Source organism: Linepithema humile, chromosome 1, assembly GCF_040581485.1.
Source record: "Linepithema humile isolate Giens D197 chromosome 1, Lhum_UNIL_v1.0, whole genome shotgun sequence".
NCBI lineage: Eukaryota > Metazoa > Arthropoda > Insecta > Hymenoptera > Formicidae > Linepithema > Linepithema humile.
The window spans coordinates 22,141,948-22,163,448 of NC_090128.1; the positions used below are offsets into that span (position 1 = coordinate 22,141,948).

General features: G+C 43.6%; 4 protein-coding genes across 4 annotated transcripts in view; 3 read left to right on the forward strand and 1 right to left on the reverse strand.

Annotated features, from left to right (window-relative positions):
• LOC136997325 (transcription initiation factor TFIID subunit 7-like) overlaps window positions 1-21,501 on the reverse strand; it is a 297,656-nt gene that overhangs the window by 13,881 nt on the left and 262,274 nt on the right. The gene's annotated exons all lie outside the window — the stretch shown is intronic.
• Window positions 8,069-11,235, forward strand: LOC136997179 (uncharacterized). Its single transcript, XM_067347628.1, has 3 exons — window positions 8,069-8,240; window positions 8,547-11,119; window positions 11,194-11,235. The coding sequence occupies exons 1-3, from the start codon at window positions 8,069-8,071 to the stop codon at window positions 11,233-11,235; spliced, it is 2,787 nt and encodes a 928-aa protein (XP_067203729.1).
• Window positions 11,198-12,821, forward strand: LOC137000578 (uncharacterized). The gene has a single exon (XM_067357615.1). It carries the CDS (start codon window positions 11,243-11,245, stop codon window positions 12,767-12,769), a length of 1,527 nt encoding a protein of 508 aa, XP_067213716.1. The 5' UTR covers window positions 11,198-11,242; the 3' UTR covers window positions 12,770-12,821.
• Window positions 18,159-19,496, forward strand: LOC136997184 (uncharacterized protein F54H12.2-like). The gene has a single exon (XM_067347641.1). It carries the CDS (start codon window positions 18,159-18,161, stop codon window positions 19,494-19,496), a length of 1,338 nt encoding a protein of 445 aa, XP_067203742.1.

Below are 21,501 nucleotides of genomic sequence, written 5' to 3' on the forward strand. Positions count from 1 at the left end.
GGAGACAAAGTGCTGCTATACGACGAGGCTTTGCGACGAGGCAGGTCGAAAAAATTAGATGCGTTATGGAGAGGTCCGTACTTAATAATTAAAAAGAATTCGGACGTAAATTATACAATAAAAGCAGCCAGAAAAAGCTTGGTCGTACATGCTAACAGATTAAAATTATTCATAGAAGAATAAACAATACTATTATAACAATGCAGGATAATAATAATAACATATAATAATAAAAACACTCACTTATAAACTACCCCAATCCGCCCACATCTGCACAAAGTCATCCTCATCAAGTAGCACCAACGGAGGAGATTCCCGTCGAACAATACAAGGAACTACCGTCGCGACCGGCTTCTCCACAGAGCTGGGAGGCTTGGGATTACTCGTAAAGCTAGGGGGCAAATCCCCTCGAATTGTGCACCACGCAGCCTGAACACGCGAGTTATAGGTGGGAAACGCACGGCCAAAACACGCCGTGTTCCCGAAGCTACGTCTAACGAGACTACGTACGAGCACGAAGGCATGGTCAAACACATAATGAATAACCTTCTTTCGGTAGCTTCGCGACAGGTAGAATAAAAAATGCTGCGCCTGCAGAAGATAATAAAATAAAGAGAATTTCGCTCGTAGGTACCTCGCGTTAAGCGAAACGTTGACTTCAGCGACGCAACCCGAAACGGGCCTGCCGGTGGGAGTAATAAAAGATTATATAACTTAGATGCACGAATTTGGAATGACACATTGTTAGTTATTAAGAGCGAAGAAATAAATGAATATTACACCATTATTAGTAGGATGTTAACAGACTTACAACGCGACGTACAAGACGCCTATGATTTTATAACGTACGCAGAACACGGAATGTTGAATCCTAGAGTAACCCCAACAGAACAAATTCTTAACGAACTGCGAGCGATTACGCCAAAATTACCTCAGGGAACGCACTTTCCCTTCGTTTTAGAAAATAGCGGTTGGCATCTAATGGAGCAAGTTGTTACTGTAACTGCGTTTGTAGCAAATAATACTGTGTATTGTATAATAAAATTTCCATTGGTATCCTATCCTAGATACAAATTAATAAAGGTAATTCCTCTACCTATCTTTAATCACGGAACACTATTTTCGTTTACCGAAGTAAACCAGCATATAATAGCTGTCAATCTAGAACTAGCTTCCTATGTAACTCTATCCGAACAAAATGTAGATAAATGTAAAACAATCGGAAAACAGTATATTTGTAAGTCAAATAGTCCAGTATATAACATAAATCAGAGAGCACTGTGCGAAGTGCAATTATATGCGAAGCTGGCTAAGAAAAACACGTGCGACATAAGATTCATAAGATCGAATCAAACGATTTGGATTGCTCTAAACACAGAAAACGCGTGGCTATACTCCGCGAATAAAGAACAGGAAATAACGATACAATGCGAGAATCGTGAAAATGTACAAGTAGTAATAAGTCGCACGGGTAGAATAATATTAACAAAAAATTGTAAAATAATTACGACGGACATGACCATTAAAGCCTTTTCGAAAATGCGGGATACAAGCATTCAAGCCTTTTTACCGCAATTTAATTTAACATTAATAAAAGAGACGGCCACAAAGAAAGACAATGAAATAATAATACGGCCGATAAAATTAAAGAAAATTATTCAAAATCCTAGTGAACTTATGGAATTAGGAGAAAAGGCAAAAGATATTTATAACGAACTAAAAGACAGTGAGACGATACAATTTAATAAACCAACGTTTATATATCCTATGGTCACAAGTTCAGTAGCCGTCATAATTATTATAATAAGCGTAACAATAGGCGTAATTATAGTGATAATTAAGAAAAGAAAAAAAAAAAAAATTAAAAATATAAACTTATAAGAGATGCGAAAACTCCGTACCTTCGTTTTCTTTTCTAACGGGGGGAAGGATGTTGTGTGTCGAAAGACTACAACGAGATATTTTAATTTAGCAACGCTATTGTTTAAAGAATTAGCAAATAAAACTTTCAACTCGAAGCACGTTCTTAGAAAGACGAATAAGGTATTTAAAATTAACAAAGATATTGACCAATGCTATTCTTTAGACAAGTAACAATCGATTATAATTAAACGCTGAGGCGTTAACCGCATGAGGAAACGATCGGCGGATTGCCTCACAAACAAGCGAAGTAGATCAGCATTCACGGAAAGCAGACGTTGCTAACCTTGATACTGATCTGTATAAAAGAAGGTGACTCGATCGTCACCACGGGTTTTTAAGTTTGATCTAAGCACGAGCTGCACGTCGGTATCGCGAAACCAGAGTTTGTATCTTACGCGATCGTAACGACTGTGAGGAAGCCGTTAAATAAAGTGTACGCGAGTGCTAAGTGAATAAAGATATTTTATTTCTCATTGAACATCGTTCAATAATTATCTCCCTTGGATCAACCCCCTTGGCCCTACACGACGGATCCCGAATCCTGCGTTGGCCCGCGACGAGATCTTTGAGTCACGGGCACGGCGTAACAAGACATATTATCGAAACTTGCAACCACATATTCTTCCTCTCTCAGTCTCTCTTAGTATCGTTTTTAGCGATAATATAATTCCTCAACGTTTCACAAATCAACGGAGTTGTTGAAATGTCCGTCAGATAAGATCTCAACGTATATTCGGCGTACATCGCGATAGCGAGCAAGGTGTAGGTTCGCATCTTCAGAGTCGACATTGACTCATCGCATCGCGTTCCACATGTGACGACAAGATCACGCGGAACACTCTCGCTCGTTTCGACGAGAGCTTTCAATTTCTTCGCGTCGCAATAGATATAAAGAATGCGAGGATCCGCGCAAATTTCGTCGTCGTGAACACCGCAACGGTAATCGTTGCTATCGGGACGATCGATGTACAGTCCGAACGAAGAGGTCGTCGGATCATTCAACGCGTAACATTCGACGAGATTGTGAAACTTTTGAAAGTACATCGCGAGCACGCGCGAATAAGACACTCCGCGATTCACTTCGTTGAACACGTATCTGTATCGCTCTTTCAAACTCAACCATCGCAACGATCAATGAACGTAAGTTCATAAAATGAAGTAAATATTTTTAAAATCAAGTAAATGATTTTTTTTATTTAAGTAAATATTTATTAAAATCAAGTAAATATTTATTAGAATCAAGTAAATATTTTGCAATACCGGTACGAACAAATCGACGCCCGTTATTTCGCGACGTCTGAATTCAATCGCTAACAATTCGTCGAACCAATAACCGTATGACCGTGAATCAAGCGGCAATTGTTGCGCGTCTTCAAATCGTCAATCGTTCTGCACGGAATCGTTCTTTCCAGAATATTTGTCGCGTTGCGAGACCACAAATTGACCGGTACAACGGTGTATCGACGACGCTGTGTTGCCACTATTCTTGGTTGTCGAAACACGCATCTGAATATCAAATACAACGAGAAAAAGGAAGGTGAAGGAAAAAACGACGATTATCGCTGAAAGAAATCGCATTTTATTGTTTCGTCGATTCGATATCTTCGATATAACTGGCGTAGACGTGTGACAAGAGATCCGCGCAGAAATTTAACATCGCAACGTCGTTGTCCGATTCCTCCGGGTTGTCGTTGTCGTCGTTTCGTCGTCGTCGTTGCCTTTTCATCGTGAGAACGGTCTCTCCGTTGGTAAGTCTAACGTCAAAGCCTGTTTTAGTGTCGAAGAACGTTAAAGAATCTTCGACGTCACAGAGACCAAACCCATGTATGATGTCCACCAGACGCTTCGTTCCGAATCGAGGTCCCAGACGTAGTATCGGTACCCTGATGTGATTAGACGACAAAAACGCCAATCCGAAGAAACGTTTCACGCGCAAATACACCACCATGTCGTTGCTCTTCTCGTCTCCTAAATGTTTCACATCGCGACGAATGACGAAGAATTTTTTTCTTTCTTATTCGACAATAAATCCTCCAATTTTGTACCAACTCCGTTATCATCGTTGTAGTTTCTTTGCAATTCACCGAGAATCTGATCGACAAATTTCTCTTCGAGAAACGACAACGATGAGGTCGTCGTTGGTTCGTTCGTGGAAACAGTAACGTTCCTCTTCGTCGTCGATGATTCCGGAAATTGATACAACGATGATGGCGGTGGTGATGACGGTTGATGAGTCTTTCGAATGGATGCTTTTGACGTTCGACGATAAACGCCACTTCTGTCCGAAGCGGGTGTTCTTCTCTTCGTCGTCGAACCGTTACCGCTGCCGCGTTGTTGCTGTTGCTTCGTAGCGATCGTTTCGATAGACGATTGTTCCATCATCGACGTTGTTATACTCGGCATCGACGGCAATCGTGTTGTTTTCGATCGTTGCTGTCGTGACTTCGACAAATCCGTCGTAATATCCTCCGTAACGACCGTGACGCGATTACCACCATTATTGGTGACGGTCGTCGTCGTCGACGCGCGAGAACGATCTATCACTCGAGAGACGCACGAGTAACACAACTTTATCGCCGTGTCGTCGAGGGAGATCAATTTGATCGGTTCGAGGATGATCGACGCGAATTCCTCGTCTGCAATATCGATCTTATCGAGATAACAATCTCGAGCAGGTACGTAGTCGTACCACAAATCTACGTGCGACAGCAAACTATTTGCGTTAACGTGTGTCTTTCGAAGACGAACCAAGACGGCAAATGATATCGTTTTTCAATCGATCGTACAAATAATATCGCAAACGATCGATGTTTTTATTGTCGAGATAAGTCAAAAATTTCAACGCGTTTTCAGCGTTGGATGACAACGGTGATCGATCCACCGTCTCGATCGACGACGAGAAGAGACGATCGACGATTCTGTCGTTGGCTCTGCGATGCGCATTGTCATTGATTCCATCGTTGAGTCCGCGATGCGCATTGTCGTCGATCGTCGTCATTGTCGACGCTCCGTCTTCGTGTCGTCGTTCCTCTTTCTCTTCGTCGTCGTTCCACTTTCTCTTTCGAAACGGAGTTCGATCGTCCACGACCACGGGAAGACCGTTCATGTCGATGATGTCGATCGTTGTCAACGAAATGGTTCACGCGACCGGTCTACGCTGTACTCTCGAGATGCCGAACGTTTTCTCGTCGTTGTTATAAACGCGACTGTATTTCGTGCGCAAACGTCCCAAAATATATATCGCCCGTTGATGTATATCCGCGGTTGATCTGGCAACGTTGGGACAATATTCGATTTTATTTTGATTGCGATTATTTATCGCAACGACGATAACGATTCACTCGTATTATTATCGCGACAAAGGCTCAAAAATCGCAACGACAATTCGATTCGAGAATAAAACCGTCGTCGTCGTCACTAAGGATGAATCGGATGAATCGATGCTCCCGGTGGAATCGCGAAGCGATGCCGCGTTATCGATGAACAAGAACAATGAAGAATCGCCGACAACATGATAGAAATGACCCAAATAACGCACAATCGTGTCGATAGAAAGCTATTGACCTGCGCCGATAATGTTTTGCCGTACGACAACGATGTTACGTTGATTTTCACCGATCGAATCAAAGAGGAAAGAAAAAACCACGGATCGAGCATCGATGTTATCGCTTTGTCGAAAGTAGCGTTAATGTTTCTGAAAAAATTGAATGAAAAAATTCGTTCTGTCAAATCCATCGCAAGGACGACGACATCGTCCACTCAAACATTTTGGAAATTGATTCGCGAGAAGAAATACAAGGAAGCGTCGAGTTGAATAAAACATGTATTCGTGGCGTCGTTGAGACACCGAGTCGAAACCATCGACGAATTTTTTCATACGGCTCTCGTCATTCTGACGTGTCTGTTCGAACGTACGTACATGCGTCGCAAATTGTTGGCGCGAGTCGACACGCGATTATTGTTCTTAAAGCTGAGAGTAGCCGCGAAATTGGCCCAAAATTTCGATCGTTCCGTCGATATATTCACCGATATAAACGAGCATATCGATCGTGTCGCGCCGAAATCGAAACTCTTGGAAATGATCGTGAACGAGTACCCCGACGAATTGCCGTTGAACGGAAAACGTTACGTTTCGACACCGTCGAGAAAACCGTGGGCACCTATGAACGCTCTGTGGGTCGACAAACAATGGTTGTTCACGTCCAACGGTACATTCGTGAATTGCGCAAATTCGTCCCGCGTGCATCATCATCCGTTGTCGAAAGCGGCGCACGCCACGACGATTCGCACTTACGCTCACGGTTCTCTCGGCAAGCTAATACTGCGCGACGGTACGGAGATCATGAAACTACGAGTGGATATTGACAACGATCATTCGCCGACGATTATCGATATGATCGTGGAACCATTGATAATGTGTGACGGTTCGCGAGAGAAAATTCGACTGGATTGAACGAGCGTGACGATGCTCGACACGAACGGCGAATGGCTTTGCGATTCGTACGCGGGAACGATCGAAAGTGGCTACAACGAGGAAACGAGTCGTGTGAATATAGATCTGAAAATCGTTAGATTTAGACGACGACGCGCGAGAACGATCTATCACTCGAGAGACGCACGAGTAACACAACTTTATCGCCGTGTCGTCGAGGGAGATCAATTTGATCGGTTCGAGGATGATCGACGCGAATTCCTCGTCTGCAATATCGATCCTATCGAGATAACAATCTCGAGCAGGTGCGTAGTTGTACCACAAATCTACGTGCGACAGCAAACTATTCGCGTTAACGTGTCTTTCGAAGACGAACCAAGACGGCAAATGATATCGTTTTTTCAATCGATCGTACAAATAATGTCGCAAACGATCGATGTTTTTATTGTCGAAATTAGTCAAAAATTTCAACGCGTTTTCAGCGTTGGATGACAACGGTGATCGATCCACCGTCTCGATCGACGACGAGAAGAGACGATCGACGATTCTGTCGTTGGCTCTGCGATGCGCATTGTCATTGATTCCATCGTTGAGTCCGCGATGCGCATTGTCGTCGATCGTCGTCATTGTCGACGCTCCGTCTTCGTGTCGTCGTTCCTCTTTCTCTTCGTCGTCGTTCCACTTTCTCTTTCGAAACGGAGTTCGATCGTCCACGACCACGGGAAGACCGTTCATGTCGATGATTTTTTTGATCCGACTGAGGGTATAAATAGGAGGTTTGAGACGGAGAAAAATCGCATTTAAAAATTCTCAGTGTAGTGGACAACACGCGTCGTGTTTCTTCGTATCGTGAATTCGGGCGAGATTATCTTGAGTACGCGAAAATGGTTGAGAATTTTAGAAAAACCGTCGAGACATGCTTACTACTGTCACGCGCTTTGTGCGGACTCGATGTGAGCAGATATTTATCGTTGTTATCAGACAACGATGAAAAAAATTTTGAAGTGTTTGCAAAATTTGCGGTGGTGTGTCCTAATGCAGTGCTAGCGGTGCTATTTCGCTTGGGGCAGTTTGCCTCTTATCAGAGACTTGTAATCTACGCGGGTGAAATTATCGAAATGAGAAGTATTTTCGGTGATGGAGAAGTGGAGGATGCGGGTGGGCATATAGCTTTTCTATTATTTCATTTTCATCGATCGATTTCGGAAGCGAGTGAAAACGGTGAGTTTATATTCCAATTTTTATTATATATATATGTATATATAATTTTCAAAAATTAAAAGTAAAATTTTTTAGGAGTAGAACATCGGAGCGCATCGCCTCGCAAGATCGCGGGGGTGAGAGGAGTGCAACGTATTGCACGCCCTGAAGAGTATACTCCTCCTCACGGAATAAGGCGACGGGCTGATACTTCACCCGAAGCCGAACCCTCACGTGAGTCTTAGCACACATTCTTTTATGAAAAATAAGCATTTCATCATATTGGTAAATTTTTTTTAAAATAATGAAATATTAAATGTTTTTAGGGCGTGCACGTATCGAGCTCACACCTGAGCCACCTCTCGTTAACTTGGATAGCGAGAGCGAGGAAGAAGAAGTTGGAACTCACGAAGTGAGTTCATTTGACGAGAAAGAGATTTTTTCACCAGATGAGTAATGAGAAATTTATCGCAGTAAGAAAATGGATAAAAATTTTTTATTCGCTAAAAAACAATGGTGAATTTTTTAGAGTTTAACCAAGAAGGTGAAAATACAATAATAATAGAAGATTCGGAGAAGGAGGTGGAGGAGAATGATGATGATGATGAGGTACAAGAGGAAGATACGGGGGAGGAGCTGAGTGGAACGAAAGAACAGAATCTAGAGGAACTTTTGAGGGAAAGAGGTAAATACAATTATACATTTTTGCATAGATAACGCTTTTTTTCATACTCGAATACCTTTATTCTAACCAGACGAAATTTTTAGGAATTATTTTTCCGGAAATTTCTTACTCGCCGGAATATTAGTGATCAATGATCAACACGATCAACGGTGAACAAGAAAGGGAATAATCCTGTATAGATTTGAGAGAATTTAATATGAAATGTATTACTATTTTTAATTTTAACAACGCGTAAAATTCGAGTATGGAAGTGTAAAAACAATAATTTTAAAGATAAACTAATTCGTTTGTTTTCAATTTTTCCAGTTCAGCTTGGTGGAGGAGGGGGAGGAATGGAAGAAAACTCGCAGCAGCAGCAACAGTCGGCGGAAAATCAAGCCGAAGAAACCAACGACAACGAGATAGGAGTTCGTGGGGAGGGGAGACTGGAGAGAGAAGAGGATGAGGAAGCGCTGTTTCCGGAGAATCAGGTTGGTGCGCCGGAACAGATCGCGAATCATAACGGGGATAATTTTAATTATTTAGATTTAATAAGGGAAAACGTGCGTGAGTTTAGAAATTTCGGTGTAGTAGGGAGAGAGGCTGGTTTTCGCCTTCGATCATTACCAGAGGGGGAGGAGATTTACGCGTGGTTAGAAAACGCGTTTCGCGAGCTTCACGCGTACGCGGTACTTTCCTGTGTTCCCGGTGATTACATCGGACTTAGTTTTGATTCCCCGAATCTTTCACACGAGCCCGCGGGTATTTCGTTCCGACCATCTCGTGATTTGACTCACGAGAATATCTGGAACCTCGTGAGTTCGTTAGCTCAAAGCTCCGGGGGCTTGAACGTAGCGCAAGAATTCAATATCCACGTTTACCGTGTCACTCCTCCTACGGGTCGTGCGGGTAATGCGCTTGATATCGCTGGTAAACGCTCGATTTTAACGATATCCAACTCGGATAACTTATGTTTTCCTCGCGCACTCGTAACGGCGCAAATTTACAATGAACGTGGTAATTTACGTACGGGTAGCCTACAAGAAAGATGGAACGCCGTGAGATACCGTCATTCCTCGTTACAACGTGAGTTGGCACGTGATTTAACGAGGAAAGTCGGTATTACAATTCCAGAAGAGGGTTGCGGTATTCGCGAAATCGAGCATTTTCAGCAATATTTAGCCGCGGAAAACATCGCGATAATGGTTTATAGCGCGGAAACTTTTGGTCACGGGGGTAAAGTCTTATTTGATGGAAATGCGATACTAGCCTCACTACATCGCGAACCGGTCGCGTGTTTAAACATATTACATCACGCTGAATTACGACATTACAGCGTTATTTTAAATTTAAGAGCCGCCGCGGGTAGCCGAGGTTATTGTGTACCGTGTAACGTCGGTTACCGCAGCGATGTAAGGGGACACCGATGCTCAAATAAATGCCCTCGGTGTTACGCGGTACCTTCGTGCGAGCGATTCGACGCGGAACGTATTCATTGCGAAAATTGTAATCGCGAATTTTTCAATCACGCGTGTCTTGGGCATCATCGTGCGCAAAAATCATACGATGGGCAATCGTCTCGTAGCGTTTGCAACACCGTATGTTTTTGCGAAGAATGCGGTCGTTTAATCGAGCGTAATAGACAACACGAATGCGGCGTGACTTACTGTTCAACGTGTCGTTCTGCCCAGCCGTTGAATCATCTTTGTCACATGCTTCCTCTCCCTCACAAAGCTAATTTCCGTACTAACGACACGGAGCACATTTTGGGAGAGGGAGGAGAGCAACAACAAAACGCGGGTGAGTGCGTACTTAAAACAGAAAGTCGCGTCGCATTCGTGTTTTACGATTTCGAGACGCGACAGGATGACACGCTTCAAGGTACCGCGAGTGTAAATATTCACGTACCTACACTTTGCGTCGCGCAGCAGATTTGCGAAACGTGTGCCGAGATTGAGGATACTTCGGTGCGCTGTCGGTGGTGCAGTATTCGTGAATACATATTTCGTCGTGATCCTGTAAAGGAGTTTGTAGATTTCGCGACACGTCCGACTAAATATTTTAAACACATAATTTGTATAGCTCATAACGCGAAAGCATTCGATGCGCAATTTATCCTACGCTATATTGTTGAGAGCGGAACCGCCTTAGAACCGCGGGTAATCTTAAACGGGACGAAAATTGTAGTACTAACAGTGGGACATACGAAATTTATCGATAGTATTAATTATATGCCAATGCGTTTATCGGAGTTACCGAAGGCTTTTGGCCTGACGAATACTTCGGACAAAGGCATTTTTCCGCATTTATTTAATACCAACGATAATCAGTCATATGTCGGTCCGTTGCCGGATATTCGATATTATTCACCCGATAGTATGAATACGAACGAACGAGAAAAGTTTTTAGCGTGGCACGCGGAAATGATTCGTACGAATTATGTGTTTGATTTCGAATGCGAGATATTGCGTTACTGTCGCAACGACGTGAATATTCTGAGACGCGCGTGTATGTCTTTCAGAAAGATTTTCTTGAAGTGCGGTCGCGTGTGTCCGTTCGAGGAATGCACAACAATCGCTTCCACGTGTATGAGGGTTTTTAGAAAAAACTTTTTACGTGAAAGAGAAATTGGAATAATTCCACCGGGCGGGTACAGACGCGCGAATACCCAATCGCGGAAGGCGCTTCAGTGGCTGGTGTGGAAGGAGCGCGAGCTCGGACACAACATCACCCACGCAGGACGCACTCGGGAATATCGTCTGCAAGACGGCACGCTAGTCGATGGTTATTACGAGTTGGTGGAAAACGGTATAACACACTATCACGTGTTGCAATTCCACGGTTGTTTTTGGCACGGATGTCCGTCGTGTTTTAAGATTAATCGCGATAGGGAACTAACGGTAAACAACGAACGCGGCGATACGATTGATTTGCGTTATGAGCGCACCATCGCAACAACGTATCGTCTTCAAAGACGGGGGTACTCGGTGATAGAGAAGTGGGAATGCGTCTTTGATTGCAAAATGATGGAAAATAGGGAAATGCGTGAATTTTTACAAAATCACCCGATGATAGAAATTGAGCCGCTCAACCCGCGCGATGCGTTCTACGGTGGACGTACGGGGAACATCGTGACGCGGTACGAGATTACGGATACGGAGAAGATACGTTACGTGGATGTGTGTTCTCTGTACCCGTACGTACTGAAGACCGGGGTTTTCCCGATCGGACGTCCCACGGTGTACGTCGCGGAGGAATGCTCGACTCTAATTGGCATAGGACCGTGTTACAATTTTGATTCCGTCGAAGGTCTCGTGCGTTGCAGGGTACTCCCTCCGAGTGATCTCTTTCACCCCGTATTACCCTATCGCGTGCGTGGAAAGCTACTATTCGCGTTGTGTCGCAGTTGTTGCGAAACATTTTCACACGAAGAATGTACCCACGAGCCGTCCGAGCGAGAATTCGAGGGTACGTGGGTATCGCTTGAATTGCGCAAAGCCATCGACAAAGGTTATCTCGTAACGAGGGTTTGTGAGATTTGGCAATACACCACAGCTCGCTACGATCCCGATACACAGCAGGGTGGATTATTCACGGAATATATAAACACATTTTTAAAATTGAAACAAGAAGCCAGCGGATGGCCGAGCGAGTGTGAGGATGACGTGTCTAAAGAACAATATCTTCGCGACTACGAGAAAACCGAGGGTGTCGTTCTCGATAAGCAAAACATCGCGAAAAATCCTGGTTTGCGCTCGGTCGCGAAGCTATGTTTAAATTCTTTTTGGGGGAAATTTGGTCAACGATCCAACCTGCCGAATACCGAGATCGTAAAAACTCAACAGCGTTTAGCGAGTTTACTCACGAGTCCTCAGCATGAGATAATCGAAATATTACCCGTAAACGAGGAAGTGATGTATGTTTCGTGGCGACTGCGAGAAGAGCTGGACGTACCCTCGCCTCTTACTAACGTAGTTATAGCGGCTTTCACGACGGCACAGGCGCGTCTTGTATTATACGAATATTTAGATAAATTGAATCGTCGCGTTTTATATTACGATACCGACTCGTGTATTTACGTGAGCAGCGGTGTCTCCGATGAATACGAAGTGCGTAAAGGTAATTTCCTAGGCGATATGACGGACGAACTCGAGAGCTATGGTCGCGGTAGCTATATCGAGGCGTTTGTATCGGGTGGTCCGAAATTTTACGCATACGTGGTTCGCACAGCGGAAGGGCAAACGCGAGAAGTTTGCAAAGTAAAGGGCATAACTCTAAATTTCGAAAACTCACGCTTAGTTAATTTTAATAGTATTAGGGAATTATTATTACGTAAAGAGCGAGAAGGTCAAGAGAAGGAGGAGGAAGGGACGGAGTCGGCAACGGTAGAATCGCGTTCGATAAATCTATGTTTCAGAGCAATTCGACGTACAGCCTTTCACGAAATAATAACACGCGACGAAGTGAAAGCTTGCACACCCGTGTTGCTAAAACGTAGATTTCTCGACAGTCGTTGTTCCGTCCCTTATGGATATTTATCCGAACGCTAATTGTTATTTCACGATGCTGTTCCTTCGCTCTATTTTATTATTTAAATAATTACACGCATGTTTTCCCCATATATGTAAAGTTTATAAATTTTTTTGTAAAAAGTAAATAAAAATTGTGTTGTAAAAATAGAATAAGAATAGGCTAAGAAAATGATAAAATTATAGAAAAAAGTCATGTAAAGATTTAAGAAATAATAAAATTGTTTATATTTTATATCGTTTTTGCTTTGTATTTATATTCTGAAAAAATAATTCTCCAATGATTTTTCTCCAAGTTTATTTTCCCCTTTCTCTCTCTCTCTCTCTCTCTCTCCCCACATACATTCACGTAAAACGACTATTTTTGCCCAATTCTTTCCGTGGAAAGCAGCTTTTCATCGTGGGGGAGTATCATAAGCTCATGAACTCACTCCCCCGCGCGCGCAGGCGCTGACGCGAGCAATTCCGCTTGTTCAGCATTTACGCTTGTCCAGCTTCTCCGGTCTGAATTAGCTCGTAAAAGACCGCCGCGAAGTACGCTGGCGCGCGCGCACCTCTGCCGCGGAATGCCCTCTGCCGCGATGGTAAGCTTACTTCATCGTACCGTTACACGGCTTTTTTTATGTTAGTGAAGACACGAGCGGTGTTCATTTCACAAGATGGACGTACGCTGGAAACATCCCTGGACGGCTATTGTCAGCGGTCCCACCGGCTGTGGTAAAACGGTCTTTGTAAAATCCTTTCTCAAATATTTACCCGAAATGGCCGATGTTTCTTTTGAAAGAGTCTTATTTTATTACGCCGAATGGCAAGACGCATATCGTCAACTACAATACATGTTTGCGAAAACAAAAGAGAAAGTGGGAGGACATGGAAGAGGGGAGGGTAAAATAAAGAGAAATATAATCGAGTTTCGCGAAGGGCTACCGCAAACGGACGATTATTCTTGCGATCCTCTCGCACCAAAATTGGTGATAATCGACGATCTTATGAGAGAATCATCCTCGTGCGACGTAATCGTGGATCTTTTTACAAAGGGTAGTCATCATAAGAATCTCAGTGTTATACTCATCACGCAAAATCTATTTCACCAGGGACGTGGACAGCGCGACATATCTCTTAATTCTAACTACATAACCGTCTTCAAGAACCCGCGCGATCGCGCTCAAATTCGCCATCTCGCGCGACAAGTGTACCCCCATGACCCAAAGTTTCTAGAAGAAGCATACTTTGACGCAACCTCACGCCCTCACGGATATTTATTACTCGATCTGAAACAATCGACTCCGGACAAATATCGATTTCGGACAAACATCTTTCCCGACGATGCGTTGCATTACGTCTACGTACCGCGCAGATCATTCTCAAGCGTATAAAAAATATGTACTTGCGTTCGCGTGACGTCAGTTGCGAGAGACTTTCACACGATGAAAGAAGCGGTAGCAGCGTCAGACAGTGCAACGAAAACCGCTAAACGTTCGATCGGAAAGAGAAACGTTTGTCTTCTAGAGGCATTGTGTCATCTGAACAAAAATCAACGCACCTCCTTCCTGCGAACCGCGGATGAAAAATTTATTCGCTGTATTTGCGAATGCGTTTTCAACACACTCAATGGTAACGTTGCGCTCGAACGACGCGAAAAAAATCGTCTGAGCAAATACAAAACGGCGCTGCGTCGTATCGCGTCAAAGCGTGGAAATTGGAAGAATAAAAGAAAGCTATTGGTACAACGAGGTGGATTCTTATCCTATATCATCGTTCCTTTATTAGAGGTCTTATTTTCGCGATTTATAGACAGGGCGACGGATTAAAACACAAGAGAGAAAATAATATTGAGCGTTATGGAAAGAGCGAAAAAAATGGTTTTAATTTCTACGGAAAATCTCGAGAGAATGCAGCGTCAATTACATCATCCGCAGCCGACTACCAACGGTGTACCTCTGGTGGAAAACACATCGGGGAACAACGAAAGCGCTAATAATAATAATTCCGTGCGAACTCCCGGGACCCCTTTATCCAGACTCGATGCGGAGTTGAGTCAAATTCTTAATTCACCCTATCCGAAGGATGAAGCCGAGAGATGGAAGATGTACAAAGAGGTTCTTTGGCGATATCTTCACTTTGTACGAGTAGCACGAGGACGACGAAATCAAGAGGACGACACGCGTAACGCCGAGGAAGAAGAAGAGGAAGAAAAAGACGAAAATGCGTTGGACACACGTGAAGGAGTACCGGCGCACGATCTCACGGGCTCATTCGTTCCGGACTCTAGTCGTACGAGAAGCTTCCCGAAAGAACACGACACAAGTCTCGAGGTGATGAAAAGCGTCGGAAGAATAGTGGAAAGCGTACCGAAATCTTACCGTGCCGAAGCTCGCTTACTAACGAAACACCTACTCGATAAAACATCGTCGAGTAGAATTAGCTGGGATGAACAAGGAGTCGTGACTATAGACGGTAACGTCGTAAAAGATTCAAATATCTCAGACCTGATAACGAGGCGATGCGCGATAGAAAAACCGTGAAAGCCGTGGGAAGAGTTCAGTTCGCGCGGTTACTTCATGACTTGAACATTCCCTCCACACTAGTGAGAAATAAAAAATTATTAGCAGTCGGTTCTTCGCAAAATATCGCGAAACTTAGCGGTCCTACGGCGAGTTCCACTCCTAAGAAAAACACGGATTCACCGGTAGCGAGACGCCTGCTCGATTGGAATAAATTGGAATGACGGGTCTTGAAAAATTGTACTATGATCCCGAGCATTATGCCGGTTATTCGGCTGTTGATAATCTGTTTCGCGCGGCGAATTTATCCCGTAACAATGTCGCGCGATGGCTCGAAGCGCAAGATGCGTACACACTACATCGTCCATTGCGACGGAAATTTCCACGAATGCATTACAACGTAACGAATATCGACGATCTGTGGGAGGCTGATTTGATCGAACTCCGAAATCTCAAAAGTTACAACGACGGATATGCGTATTTACTCGTGATTATCGATGTACTTAGTAAATACGTCTGGGTAGAACCATTGCGCGACAAGACGAGTAATTCCGTAATGGGAGCTTTTCAGTGCGTGCTCTCGAGAAGTAACGGACGCGTACCCGTATACCTACAAACGGACAAGGGTAAAGAATTTGTCGGGCGACCGCTACAAAAGCTTTTGGAAGAAAATGACATTCGTTTTCGTGTAGCCCGCAATCCGGATGTCAAAGCCGCCATCGTCGAGCGCTTCAACAGAACGTTGAAAGAACGAATGTGGCGTTATTTTACGCATAAAAATACGCGACGCTACATCGATGTTTTGCAAAATATCGTAAACGCCTATAATCACACCCGTCATTCGAGCACCAGAATGCAACCGTATGTCGTTACGAGAGAAAATGCACGTATCGCACGTGAAAATATAACGCGCCAATGGAGGAGCAACGACGACGAAGCGAACGAGAAACGTCGAAAGGGTAAATACCACGTCGGTGATCTCGTTCGTATCAGTAGAGCAAAAGTCGTCTTCGAGAAAGGATATCCTTTCTAAAATATCTCCTCGTTCCACCGTGCCTCGTACGAGGCCTCGGCGATATTTCGAATTCACCGTATACTCGATTGGCGAAAACCACGTGTGTACGAGCGGAGCGATTTAGCGGGAGAAGTCATAGACGGCATTTTTTACGAACAAGAATTGGCTCGGGTTGAGAAAAACTTGCAGGAGGAGGAGTTTATCGTCGATCGTGTGATAAGAAGTCGGGGTCGCGGTAATAATAAACAGGTGCTGGTTAGCTGGCGTGGTTATCCCAGCAAGTTTGATTCTTGGATCCCTGCTTCGAGTTTAACCCCGTTTGTTCGAAATGAGGACGGATCAATTTCTCTTGATTCTTCTCAGCAATAGTAGTATGCGCTATTTTCCGGACAATGCAACCACTTCCTTCATTACAGAATTACCCCATTCTATACACTTACACGGCGAATGGGAAGTCGCGCTTAACGAGATCCAATTTCCCACTACTTTTTTACACATAAATCACGGTGAAAATGTCATTAGATTCGTCGATATTGAAAATGGTCGCGAGACGAGGAAAGGCGGGACGACGTTAACGTCGACGCAAGGAGTAATACCGAATGGTATTTACAAAAATATCGAGGAACTTATCTCCGCTATTAATTCGGCGTGCAAAAATGCGAATTCGCATATTAATTTGACACTAGAAGACGCTAGTGGTGGTAAAATCTTGTTCGAGATTACATGCGATGAAAATAAATGCAATCTGGTTCATCATATGAACGTTTCCGATAATCTTCTACGAATACTCGGTTGTGGTGGGGCCCTAACGACTAGTGAAATCGAATTCTATACAACACTTACTGCAACTAATCCTAATTCCAAAGATATTTTTACAGCACCTTTTATCAAACTCGGGTTTAAAAGAGAACAAAGAGGGCGCGCTGGAAATTTCTATACTCTCGAACCGTACGGATTGCTGCGCGGTATTCCCGATAAACTTTTTGTTTATTGTGATATTTGTGAACCTTATATAACCGGCGATGTGCAAACTCCACTTCTTCGAATAGTACCGGTTGAGCTGCAGCATTACGGTCATTATTACGCGTACGGAGCGAATCAAGTGAAACATTTCTCCGTCCCGCATTATATACCATTACGACAAACGTATTTTCGTAGGATTGAAATAGATATAAAAGATCAATTCGGAAAAAGAATACCATTCCAATCGGGAACACTGACGGTGACGTTGCACTTTAGACGTTTCCAGTAAGAAAAAATCAGTCGGAAAAGCCGCACGCTATGACTAGACCGGAGGACCATGAATATTACGATATACAAAACGGAGGTCGGAGTGAAGGAATCACACGAGTTTTCGTCAAAGCACCCTATCAACGAGGACACGGAATCGGTAGTTTTCTCGGAGGATTATTCAGGAGGGCGCTTCCTTATCTGAGTAAAGGTGTACGAGCGGTTGGTAAAGAAGCTTTACGCGCCGGCATTAGCGTAATGGAGGATGTTGAAAATAATACACCGTTCAAGGAATCGAGTGGAAATCTCAAAAAAAAAGCTCAAGAAAAAATAACTAGCTTGATGAAGGGTACAGGTTATAAAGTATCAGCGAAAACAGCCGCGCTTCAGTTTCCTTTCTTCAGTCACGAAAGACGCATCGCGGTTCCTAAGTGTCGTCGTCCTCATCGTCAGACGAGCAAAAAGAAATCGTCGAAAAATAGCAGCGTGCGAAGGAAAATCGCGAAGAAAAAAAAGACAACGAAAAAAAAGAAAATTCGCACAGCGGCTAGAAAGACCAACAGCAAAAAGCCATCCGGCACCACGAGGCGTCGTCGAGTCAAGAAACGTAGTGTAGCCGACATATTCTCTTAATCAGTGCGTGAATAGGAATTTACGGAGCATGTCCTTTCTTCATACACATTCAAACGAGTGTTTAAAAAGTGAACTCGATCTCTTTTCTTTACCACTCACACAAACCAGCATCGAGAGTTCGCAATGGATTTATTACAAACCCGTAACGTCACTCGCGGACGACGCGCCTATAGAATTCGTCATACCCGGTCATGGAGAAGATTATCTAGATCTCACGCACACCATGCTGAGCCTTCGCATACGCGTAGAATCTTCCCCCCTAGCAGGAGGCGGTGCCGCCGTTGGCACCCCCGAATTCAAAGTAGGCCCTGTAAATCATTTACTGCATTCCATGTTCAACCAAATCGACATATATTTCAATCAAAAACTCGTGTCGCCCCCAAACAACGCTTACGCGTATCGAGCTTACATCGAGGCGTTATTAAATTATTCTTCACCCGCAAAAAACTCCCATTTGACCTGCTGTCTGTGGGATATGGATACCCCAGGTTTAATGGACGTCCTCCTAGAGTCGCAAACCCCAAATCAGGCTCTCGTGAGACGCTCGCGTTACATTCGAGACGAACAGGCGCTAGATCTCATAGGCCATCTTCACTGCGACGTTTTCAATCAGGATAAATTCTTAATCAACGGGGTGGAAGTTAGAATGAGGCTCGTTCGCTCGAAAGATTCGTTTTGCCTTATGGAATCTAATTCACTGTCAAAAATACGCCTTCTAGACGCTAGTCTGCTCGTTAGAAGAGCAGAGATAAGCCCTGGTGTGTTACTCTCGCATGCGAGAATGTTGAGTAAAACCACCGCCAAATATCCTCTCACAAAAGTCGACGTTAAAACATTTACGATTCACGCTGGACTCGTAGGGGAATCGATAGATAATGTAATACTCGGACAACTGCCAAAACGTGTAATAGTCGGTTTTGTCGATAACAGAGCGTTTAATAGTGATAGAAAACTGAATCCGTTTAATTTCAAAAACTACGGTATAAATTTCTTTTCTCTGTATGCCGATGGTATGCAAATTTCCAGTAGACCGTTACAACCGAACTTCTTGAAAGACGAAGGTCTTTACGTCGAAGCCTACCACACGCTCTTCTCGGGAACCGGCATTCACTTCTTGAACAAGGGAAATTCTATAAGTAGAGAGGATTATGGCCAGGGCTACACTCTTTTCGCTTTCGATCTTACCCTCGACTTGTCCGCTCATTGCGCCGGACATTGGAATCTCGTAAAACATGGTAGTTTGCGATTAGAAGTGAAATTTGAAAAGGCGCTTACCGCGACCGTTAATTGTATCGTTTACGCAGAGTTCGATAACATTCTAGAAATAGACTCCTCTCGACAAGTTATCGTCGATTTTGCCGGTTAGACTTTTATAACGCCAAACCCCCGCCTCCCACCACTACTACTACACACATTTTTCCCTCACGTCTGTTTTCTTAAATGGCGTGTGAAGCAGCGGAAACAGATTCAGTCCTGTTCGAGACACAAACGTCGTCGCTTCGTTTGAAAATAAAGAGTGAGTACTTGGACATAACTATGGATATAGTCATTGATATACAGGGTTTCCGCGATGCCGCCGAGAAGTTTATTCCGAAAGAAGTAGCTGTCGTTGCGTTTAACTCACCAATCATCGGACACTGGATTATGACGCCTCCCTATCCCTTTGACGATTTACCCGATAAATCGAGACGAGAAAACAACTGGCTTTCGCGAAATTATCACGGAATCGAGTGGTTCGATGGTGAAACTGATCTTAAATGTTTCGTAATACAACTACGAGAAATATCACGTCGAGCGCGCTACATCTATAGCAGGGGGCAGAAAAAGGCACACTATCTGAGGCGTCTACTTTCCAGAAACGTATATAATCTAGAAGGAATTTCTCCGGCATTTCAAAATTTACCAGAAGTCAAAGAGAGCGGACATCGGTGCTCTCGCCACGGCTTTCGATTTTGCTCTACAGACAAATTTCTTTGCGCGTTACGCAACGCTTGCAAATTGAAACGCTGGATAGTCACTCAAAACACTAGCAGCGAGTGTAGCATCGTTTCGAGCTGCGATGATCTTTCTCATGAGAATTGGAGCGTAAGCGAAAAAACCGACAGTGCTGTTTTTATGAAAAAAAATAAAAATTTTGATATAATTCGCAATATCGAAACGTGGCGTAACGCTACGGAAGAAGAAGAAGAACAGACGGAAGAAGAAGAGAAAAATCAATCACTTTATTACATTGCAAAAGATACACCGTACGTAAAGAAAGAAGAAGAATATCCTACCGATAGCTACGCTCAACAAATCATCCCCGTTAACACACAATCATTCGAGAACGTCTATTCTTTGCGTAAGGAGGTAAACCCCTGCGACTCTACTATACAAATAATTTCTCGCACGCGAGCACCGTCTTGTTACGCGACAAATGAATTCGTTGGAAATCTTACACGCGTTGCATCGTCTCAATGTCAGATATGCGGGAGTCTATCCTGCCGACAGACTACCGAGGGTGTGGACAAGGTCGACAGCCATTGTCGCTAATACAGACGAACATGACCGTTCCGGAAGACACTGGGTCGCCTTTTACATCGACGAGCATGGTACCGGCACATATTTCGATAGTTACGGAATCCCGCCACACTCGGATCAACGATTTCATCTGCGACTTCGACGAAATTCCATCACGTATCGATGGAACACCGAGCAGCTACAAGGATTTTTTTCGCAAACATGCGGTCAATATTGCTGCGTGTTTTTTTACTATTTGTCTCTTGGTTACAGCCTTCAGCAATTTCTTTGTCTTTTCACCGATGATTATAACCAAAACGACAGACTGATAGTATGCTTATATCGCAAAATTTTTCTTTGCAAAAAGAATGAGCAAACGAAACTACCTACTAGTACTTGTTGTAATATTCAACAATGTATTTTTAAAAATTTAAAATAAAACATTTTTTTCATATATTTAACATTTCTCGATGCGCGCTTTGAAATAATATTTTTAGAATGTATTCAGTAAGTCGAATAAAATATTTTTTATATTTTGACTGTAATGTTCAATTATTTATTTAAAAAAAATTCCAATTAAACGATTTTGTATTTCATTTCTTGCATTCGTTTCCTTCCCCTTTTCACATGTTCCTGCACGCTCCACTCGCCATCGTCAATTTTTACAGCACGTTCAATCTGCGAAAACGGGTGGCTGACGCTCACCCCGTTTACGCAATATCACGCGCGCGACCCCTTAACCATCACACCAAATATCAAACTAAAAGTCGCATGATCATTCGTCGCTGCGACGTCATTTTTTTGTTCGCTATACGTGCCAGAGAGTCCGGGGTACCTCATATAGACGCGGTCCCAGTATAAATACGCCCCTT